The following is a 10000-nucleotide window of genomic DNA, read 5'->3' as shown; positions in this document are numbered from 1 at the left end:
CTCTTGTGTGGTGTATGGTCTCTTGTGTAGTGTATGGTCTCTTGTGTGGTGTATGGTCTCTTGTGTGGTGTATGGTCTCTTGTGTAGTGTATGGTCTCTTGAGTGATGTATGGTCTCTTGTGTGGTGTATGGTCTCTTGTGCGGTGTATGGTCTCTTGTGTGGTGTATGGTCTCTTGTGTGGTGTATGGTCTCTTGTGTAGTGTATGGTCTCTTGTGTGGTGTATGGTCTCTTGTGTGGTGTATGGTCTCTTGTGTGATGTATGGTCTCTTGTGTGGTGTATGGTCTCCTGTGTGATGTATGGTCTCTTGTGTGATGTATGGTCTCTGGTGTAGTGTATGGTCTCTTGTGTAGTGTATGGTCTCCTGTGTGGTGTATGGTCTCTTGTGTGGTGTATGGTCTCTTGTGTAGTGTATGGTCTCCTGTGTGGTGTATGGTCTCTTGTGTAGTGTATGGTCTCTTGTGTAGTGTATGGTCTCTTGTGTGGTGTATGGTCTCTTGTGTAGTGTATGGTCTCTTGTGTGGTGTATGGTCTCTTGTGTGGTGTATGGTCTCTTGTGTAGTGTATGGTCTCCTGTGTGATGTATGGTCTCTTGTGTGATGTATGGTCTCTGGTGTAGTGTATGGTCTCTTGTGTAGTGTATGGTCACTTGTGCGGTGTATGGTCTCTTGTGTGGTGTATGGTCTCTTGTGTGGTGTATGGTCTCTTGTGCGGTGTATGGTCTCTTGTGTGGTGTATGGTCTCTTGTGTGGTGTATGGTCTCTTGTGTGGTGTATGGTCTCTTGTGTGGTGTATGGTCTCTTGTGTGGTGTATGGTCTCTTGTGTGGTGTATGGTCTCTTGTGCGGTGTATGGTCTCTTGTGTGGTGTATGGTCTCTTGTGTGGTGTATGGTCTCTTGTGTGGTGTATGGTCTCTTGTGTGGTGTATGGTCTCTTGTGTGGTGTATGGTCTCTTGTGTGGTGTATGGTCTCTTGTGCGGTGTATGGTCTCTTGTGTGGTGTATGGTCTCTTGTGTGGTGTATGGTTTCTTGTGTGGTGTATGGTCTCTTGTGTGGTGTATGGTCTCTTGTGTGGTGTATGGTCTCTTGTGCGGTGTATGGTCTCTTGTGTGGTGTATGGTCACTTGTGTGGTGTATGGTCTCTTGTGTGGTGTATGGTCTCTTGTGCGGTGTATGGTCTCGTGTGTGGTGTATGGTCTCTTGTGTGGTGTATGGTCTCTTGTGTGGTGTATGGTCTCCTGTGTGATGTATGGTCTCTTGTGTGGTGTATGGTCTCTTGTGTGGTGTATGGTCTCTTGTGTAGTGTATGGTCTCTTGTGTGGTGTATGGTCTCCTGTGTGATGTATGGTCTCTTGTGTGGTGTATGGTCTCTTGTGTGGTGTATGGTCTCTTGTGTAGTGTATGGTCTCTTGTGTGGTGTATGGTCTCCTGTGTGATGTATGGTCTCTTGTGTGGTGTATGGTCTCTTGTGTGGTGTATGGTCTCTTGTGTAGTGTATGGTCTCTTGTGTGGTGTATGGTCTCCTGTGTGATGTATGGTCTCTTGTGTGGTGTATGGTCTCCTGTGTGATGTATGGTCTCTTGTGTGGTGTATGGTCTCTTGTGTGGTGTATGGTCTCTTGTGTAGTGTATGGTCTCTTGTGTGATATATGGTCTCTTGTGTAGTGTATGGTCTCTTGTGTGGTGTATGGTCTGTTGTGTGGTGTATGGTCTCTTGTGTGATGTATGGTCTCTTGTGTGATGTATGGTCTCTTGTGTGATGTATGGTCTCTTGTGTGGTGTATGGTCTCTTGTGTGGTGTATGGTCTCTTGTGTGATGTATGGTCTCTTGTGTGATGTATGGTCTCTTGTGTAGTGTATGGTCTCTTGTGTGGTGTATGGTCTCTTGTGTAGTGTATGGTCTCTTGTGTGATGTATGGTCTCTTGTGTAGTGTATGGTCTCTTGTGTGGTGTATGGTCTCTTGTGTGGTGTATGGTCTCTTGTGTGGTGTATGGTCTCCTGTGTGGTGTATGGTCTCTTGTGTGGTGTATGGTCTCTTGTGTAGTGTATGGTCTCTTGTGTGGTGTATGGTCTCTTGTGTGGTGTATGGTCTCTTGTGTAGTGTATGGTCTCTTGTGTGGTGTATGGTCTCTTGTGTAGTGTATGGTCTCTTGTGTGATGTATGGTCTCTTGTGTGGTGTATGGTCTCTTGTGTGGTGTATGGTCTCTTGTGTGGTGTATGGTCTCTTGTGTAGTGTATGGTCTCTTGTGTGGTGTATGGTCTCTTGTGTAGTGTATGGTCTCTTGTGTAGTGTATGGTCTCTTGTGTGGTGTATGGTCTCTTGTGTTATGTATGGTCTCTTGTGTGGTGTATGGTCTCTTGTGTGGTGTATGGTCTCTTGTGTGGTGTATGGTCTCTTGTGTAGTGTATGGTCTCTTGTGTGATGTATGGTCTCTTGTGTGGTGTATGGTCTCTTGTGTAGTGTATGGTCTCTTGTGTAGTGTATGGTCTCTTGTGTAGTGTATGGTCTCTTGTGTGGTGTATGGTCTCTTGTGTAGTGTATGGTCTCTTGTGTGGTGTATGGTCTCTTGTGTGGTGTATGGTCTCTTGTGTAGTGTATGGTCTCTTCAGTGATGTATGGTCTCTTGTGTGGTGTATGGTCTCTTGTGCGGTGTATGGTCTCTTGTGTGGTGTATGGTCTCTTGTGTGGTGTATGGTCTCTTGTGTAGTGTATGGTCTCTTGTGTGGTGTATGGTCTCTTGTGTGGTGTATGGTCTCTTGTGTGATGTATGGTCTCTTGTGTGGTGTATGGTCTCCTGTGTGATGTATGGTCTCTTGTGTGATGTATGGTCTCTGGTGTAGTGTATGGTCTCTTGTGTAGTGTATGGTCTCCTGTGTGGTGTATGGTCTCTTGTGTGGTGTATGGTCTCTTGTGTAGTGTATGGTCTCCTGTGTGATGTATGGTCTCTTGTGTGATGTATGGTCTCTGGTGTAGTGTATGGTCTCTTGTGTAGTGTATGGTCTCCTGTGTGGTGTATGGTCTCTTGTGTGGTGTATGGTCTCTTGTGTAGTGTATGGTCTCCTGTGTGATGTATGGTCTCTTGTGTGATGTATGGTCTCTGGTGTAGTGTATGGTCTCTTGTGTAGTGTATGGTCCCTTGTGCGGTGTATGGTCTCTTGTGTGGTGTATGGTCTCTTGTGTGGTGTATGGTCTCTTGTGCGGTGTATGGTCTCTTGTGTGGTGTATGGTCTCTTGTGTGGTGTATGGTCTCTTGTGTGGTGTATGGTCTCTTGTGTGGTGTATGGTCTCTTGTGTGGTGTATGGTCTCTTGTGTGGTGTATGGTCTCTTGTGTGGTGTATGGTCTCTTGTGCGGTGTATGGTATCTTGTGTGGTGTATGGTCTCTTGTGAGGTGTATGGTCTCTTGTGTGGTGTATGGTCTCTTGTGTGGTGTATGGTCTCTTGTGTGGTGTATGGTCTCTTGTGTGGTGTATGGTCTCTTGTGCGGTGTATGGTCTCTTGTGTGGTGTATGGTCTCTTGTGTGGTGTATGGTCTCCTGTGTGATGTATGGTCTCTTGTGTGGTGTATGGTCTCTTGTGTGGTGTATGGTCTCTTGTGTGGTGTATGGTCTCTTGTGTGGTGTATGGTCTCTTGTGTGGTGTATGGTCTCTTGTGTGGTGTATGGTCTCTTGTGTGGTGTATGGTCTCTTGTGTGGTGTATGGTCTCTTGTGCGGTGTATGGTCTCTTGTGTGGTGTATGGTCTCTTGTGTGGTGTATGGTCTCTTGTGTGGTGTATGATCTCTTGTGCGGTGTATGGTCTCTTGTGTGGTGTATGGTCTCTTGTGTGGTGTATGGTCTCTTGTGTGGTGTATGGTCTCCTGTGTGATGTATGGTCTCTTGTGTGGTGTATGGTCTCTTGTGTGGTGTATGGTCTCTTGTGTAGTGTATGGTCTCTTGTGTGGTGTATGGTCTCTTGTGTGGTGTATGGTCTCTTGTGTGGTGTATGGTCTCTTGTGTGGTGTATGGTCTCTTGTGCGGTGTATGGTCTCTTGTGTAGTGTATGGTCTCTTGTGTGGTGTATGGTCTCTTGTGTGGTGTATGGTCTCCTGTGTGGTGTATGGTCTCTTGTGTGGTGTATGGTATTCAGTTTTACAGTCCATAGTTTCCAGTTAAGCCAATTACAGCCTTAACTACCAACGCTAATTATTAAAGTTTCCTCTAACTAAAGATAATTGTTCAAACAGCAAATTTTGGTTATTTAGAGCAAGGTGAGTGAGTCAATTACCTTGAAGCGGTTGGTATACCTGCCGCTTCACTTCGTGCACGATCGTAGTTCGATACCCGAAGGTCCTTGGGTGTTGGAGACGATTGTTACACTCAGATCTCATATGTCACGCCTCATAGCACATGTGAGGCGTGGGGGTGGTGAGTTTTGAGGTGTGAGGCGCGCCCACACCAACAGCACGCCCACACCAGCAGCACGCCCACACCAGCTGCACGCCCACACTAGCAGCACGCCCACACCAGCAGCACCCCCACACCAGCAGCACGCCCACACTAGCAGCACGCCCACACCAGCAGCACGCCCACACCTACAGCACGCCCACACCAGCAGCACCCCCACACCAACAGCACGCCCACACCAGCAGCACGCCCACACCAGCAGCACCCCCACACCAGCAGCACGCCCACACTAGCAGCACGCCCACACCAGCAGCACGCCCACACCTACAGCACGCCCACACCAGCAGCACCCCCACACCAGCAGCACGCCCACACCAGCAGCACGCCCACACCAGCAGCACACCCACACTAGCAGCACGCCCACACCAGCAGCACGCCCACACCAGCAGCACGCCCACACCAGCAGCACGCCCACACCAGCAGCACCCCCACACTAGCTGCACGGCCACACTAGCAGCACCCCCACACCAGCAGCACCCCCACACTAGCAGCACGCCCACACTACCAGCACCCCCACACCAGCAGCACGCCCACACCAGCAGCACGCCCACACCAGCAGCACGCCCACACTAGCAGCACCCCCACACCAGCAGCACCCCCACACTAGCAGCACGCCCACACCAGCAGCACGCCCACACCAGCAGCACCCCCACACCAGCAGCACCCCGACACCAGCAGAACCCACACACCAGCAGCACCCCCACACTAGCAGCACGCCCACACTAGCAGCACGCCCACACCACCAGCACGCCCACACCAGCAGCACGCCCACACTAGCAGCACGCCCACACCAACAACACGCCCACATTAGCAGCACGCCCACACCAGCAGCACGCCCACACCAGCAGCACGCCCACACCAGCAGCACGCCCACACCAGCAGCACCCCCACACTAGCAGCATGCCCACACTAGCAGCACGCCCACACCAACAACACGCCCACACTAGCAGCACGCCAACACCATCAGCACGCGCACACCAGCAGCACGCCCACACCAGCAGCACGCCCACACTAGCAGCACGCCCACACCAACAACACGCCCACACTAGCAGCACGCCCACACCATCAGCACGCCCAAACCAGCAGCATGCCCACACTAGCAGCACGCCCACACTAGCAGCACGCCCACACCAACAACACGCCGACACTAGCAGCACGCCCACACCAGCAGCACGCCCACACCAGCAGCACGCCCACACTAGCAGCACGCCCACACTAGCAGCACGCCCACACCAACAACACGCCCACACTAGCAGCACGCCCACACCATCAGCACGCCCAAACCAGCAGCACGCCCACACCAGCAGTACCCCCACACCAGCAGCACGCCCACACCAGCAGCACCCCCACACCAGCAGCACCCCCACACCAGCAGCACGCCCACACTAGCAGCACCCCCACACCAGCAGCACCCCCACACTAGCAGCACGCCCACACCAGCAGCACCCCCACACCAGCAGCACCCCCACACCAGCAGCACGCCCACACTAGCAGCACCCCCACACCAGCAGCACCCCCACACTAGCAGCACGCCCACACTAGCAGCACGCCCACACTAGCAGCACGCCCACACTAGCAGCACGCGCACACCAACAACACGCCCACACTAGCAGCACGCCCACACCATCAGCACGCCCAAACCAGCAGCACGCCCACACCAGCAGCACCCCCACACCAGTAGCACGCCCACACCAGCAGCACCCCCACACCAGCAGCACCCCCACACCAGCAGCACGCCCACACTAGCAACACCCCCACACCAGCAGCACCCCCACACTAGCAGCACGCCCACACTAGCAGCACGCCCACACCAGCAGCACGCCCACACTAGCAGCACGCCCACACTAGCAGCACGCCCACACCAGCAGAACGCCCACACCAGCAGCACCCCCACACCAGCAGCACGCCCACACCAACAACACGCCCACACTAGCAGCACGCCCACACTAGCAGCACGCCCACACCAGCAGCACGCCCACACCAACAACACGCCCACACTAGCAGCACGCCCACACTAGCAGCACGCCCACACCAGCAGCACGCCCACACTAGCAGCACCCCCACACCAGCAGCACCCCCACACTAGCAGCACGCCCACTCTAGCAGCACGCCCACACCAGCAGCACGCCCACACCAGCAGCACCCCCACACCAGCAGCACGCCCACACCAACAACACGCCCACACTACCAGCACGCCCACACCAGCAGCACCCCCACACCAGCAGCACGCCCACACCAGCAGCACGCCCACACCAGCAGCACGCCCACACCAGCAGCACCCCCACACCAGCAGCACGCCCACACCAGCAGCACCCCTACACTAGCAGCACGCCCACACCAGCAGCACGCCCACACCAGCAGCACCCCCACACTAGCAGCACGCCCACACTAGCAGCACGCCCACACCAGCAGCACGCCCACACCAGCAGCACCCCCACACCAGCAGCACGCCCACACCAAAAACACGCCCACACTAGCAGCACGCCCACACCAACAACACGCCCACACTTGCAGCAAGCCCACACCAGCAGCACGCCCACACCAACAACACGCCCACACTAGCAGCAAGCCCACACCAGCAGCACGCCCATACCAGCAGCACGCCCACACCAGCAGCACGCCCACACCAGCAGCACGCCCACACCAGCAGCACCCCCACACCAGCAGCACGCCCACACCAGCAGCACCCCCACACTAGCAGCACGCCCACACTAGCAGCACGCCCACACCAGCAGCACGCCCACACCAGCAGCACCCCCACACTAGCAGCACGCCCACACTAGCAGCACCCCCACACCAGCAGCACCCCCACACTAGCAGCACGCCCACACCAGCAGCACGCCCACACCAGCAGCACCCCCACACCAGCAGCACCCCCACACCAGCAGAGCCCACACACCAGCAGCACGCCCACACTAGCAGCACGCCCACACTAGCAGCACGCCCACACCAGCAGCACGCCCACACCAACAACACGCCCACACTAGCAGCACGCCCACACCAGCAGCACGCCCACACCAGCAGCACGCCCACACCAACAACACGCCCACACTAGCAGAACGCCCACACCAGCAGCACGCCCACACCAGCAGCACGCCCACACTAGCAGCACGCCCACACTAGCAGCACCCCCCACACTAGCAGCACGCCCACACCAGCAGCACGCCCACACCAGCAGCACGCCCACACCAACAACACGCCCACACTAGCAGCACGCCCAAACCAGCAGCACGCCCACACCAGCAGCACGCCCACACTAGCAGCACGCCCACAACAACAACACGCCCACACTAGCAGCACGCCCACACCAGCAGCACGCCCACACCAGCAGCACCCCCACACTAGCAGCACGCCCACACTAGCAGCACGCCCACACCAACAACACGCCCACACTAGCAGCACGCCCACACTATCAGCACGCCCACACCAGCAGCACGCCCACACCAGCAGCACGCCCACACTAGCATCACGCCCACACCAACAACACGCCCACACTAGCAGCACGCCCACACCATCAGCACGCCCAAACCAGCAGCATGCCCACACCAGCAGCACGCCCACACTAGCAGCACGCCCACACCAACAACACGCCCACACTAGCAGCACGCCCACACCAGCAGCACGCCCACACCAGCAGCACGCCCACACTAGCAGCACGCCCACACTAGCAGCACGCCCACACCAACAACACGCCCGCACTAGGAGCACGCCCACACCATCAGCACGCCCACACCAGCAGCACGCCCACACCAGCAGCACCCCCACACCAGCAGCACGCCCACACCAGCAGCACCCCCACACCAGCAGCACCCCCACACCAGCAGCACGCCCACACTAGCAGCACCCCCACACCAGCAGCACCCCCACACTAGCAGCACGCCCACACTAGCAGCACGCCCACACCAGCAGCACGCCCACACAAGCAGCACCCCCACACCAGCAGCACGCCCACACTAGCAGCACGCCCACACTAGCAGCACGCCCACACCAGCAGCACGCCCACACCAGCAGCACCCCCACACCAGCAGCACGCCCACACCAACAACACGCCCACACTAGCAGCACGCCCACACTAGCAGCACGCCCACACCAGCAGCACGCCCACACCAACAACACGCCCACACTAGCAGCACGCCCACACTAGCAGCACGCCCACACCAGCAGCACGCCCACACTAGCAGCACCCCCACACCAGCAGCACCCCCACACTAGCAGCACGCCCACTCTAGCAGCACGCCCACACCTGCAGCACGCCCACACCAGCAGCACCCCCACACCAGCAGCACGCCCACACCAACAACACGCCCACACTACCAGCACGCCCACACCAGCAGCACCCCCACACCAGCAGCACGCCCACACCAGCAGCACGCCCACACCAGCAGCACGCCCACACCAGCAGCACCCCCACACCAGCAGCACGCCCTCACCAGCAGCACCCCCACACTAGCAGCACGCCCACACCAGCAGCACGCCCACACCATCAGCACCTTCACACTAGCAGCACGCCCACACTAGCAGCACGCCCACACTAGCAGCACGCCCACACCAGCAGCACCCCCACACCAGCAGCACGCCCACACCAAAAACACGCCCACACTAGCAGCACGCCCACACCAACAACACGCCCACACTAGCAGCAAGCCCACACCAGCAGCACGCCCACACCAGCAGCACGCCCACACCAGCAGCACGCCCACACCAGCAGCACGCCCACACCAGCAGCACCCCCACACCAGCAGCACGCCCACACCAGCAGCACCCCCACACTAGCAGCACGCCCACACTAGCAGCACGCCCACACCAGCAGCACGCCCACACCAGCAGCACCCCCACACTAGCAGCACGCCCACACTAGCAGCACGCCCACACCAGCAGCACGCCTACACCAGCAGCACCCCCACACCAGCAGCACGCCCACACCAACAACACGCCCACACTAGCAGCACGCCCACACCAGCAGCACGCCCACACCAGCAGCACGCCCACACCAGCAGCACGCCCACACCAGCAGCACGCCCACACCAGCAGCACGCCCACACCAGCAGCACCCTCACACCAGCAGCACGCCCACACCAGCAGCACGCCCACACCAACAGCACGCCCACACCAGCAGCACGCCCACACCAGCAGCACGTCCACACCAGCAGCACCCCCACACCAGCAGCACGCCCACACTAGCAGCACGCCCACACCAGCAGCACGCCCACACCAGCAGCACGCCCACACCAGCAGTACGTCTACACCAGCAGCACGCCCACAGCAGCAGCACGCCCACACCAGCAGCACGCCCACACCAGCAGCACGCCCACACCAGTAGCACGCCCACACCAGCAGCACGCCCACACCAGCAGCACGCCTACACCAGCAGCACGCCTACACCAGCAGCACGCCCACACCAGCAGCACGCCCACACCACCAGCACGCCCACATCAGCAGCACGCCCACACCTACAGCAGCACCCCCACACCAGCAGCACCCCCACACCAGCAGCACGCCCACACCAGCAGCACGCCCACACCAGCAGCACGCCCACACCAGTAGCACGCCCACA

At 57.7% G+C, this 10000-nt stretch overlaps 2 protein-coding genes across 2 annotated transcripts in view; one reads left to right on the top strand and one right to left on the bottom strand.

Moving 5' to 3' along the window:
• The window catches only part of LOC138351204 (uncharacterized), a 31495-nt gene extending 27125 nt beyond the window's left edge, over positions 1–4370 (bottom strand). Inside the window, exon 1 of the mRNA XM_069302847.1 lies at positions 4287–4370. Within this exon, the coding sequence (XP_069158948.1) occupies positions 4287–4370 (84 nt within the window). The remainder of the gene's footprint in view (positions 1–4286) is intronic.
• A 976-nt stretch (positions 4371–5346) lies between these two features.
• The window catches only part of LOC138351203 (putative uncharacterized protein DDB_G0291608), a 6950-nt gene continuing 2296 nt past the window's right edge, over positions 5347–10000 (top strand). Inside the window, exons 1-2 of the mRNA XM_069302846.1 lie at positions 5347–5752; positions 7605–8222. Of these exons, the coding sequence (XP_069158947.1) occupies positions 5347–5752; positions 7605–8222 (1024 nt within the window). The remainder of the gene's footprint in view (positions 5753–7604; positions 8223–10000) is intronic.

The sequence above is a fragment of the Procambarus clarkii genome, chromosome 48 (genome assembly GCF_040958095.1).
Source record: "Procambarus clarkii isolate CNS0578487 chromosome 48, FALCON_Pclarkii_2.0, whole genome shotgun sequence".
NCBI lineage: Eukaryota > Metazoa > Arthropoda > Malacostraca > Decapoda > Cambaridae > Procambarus > Procambarus clarkii.
The sequence above is the reverse complement of the archived record's forward strand: the minus strand, read 5'-3'. Positions and strand labels throughout refer to the sequence as shown.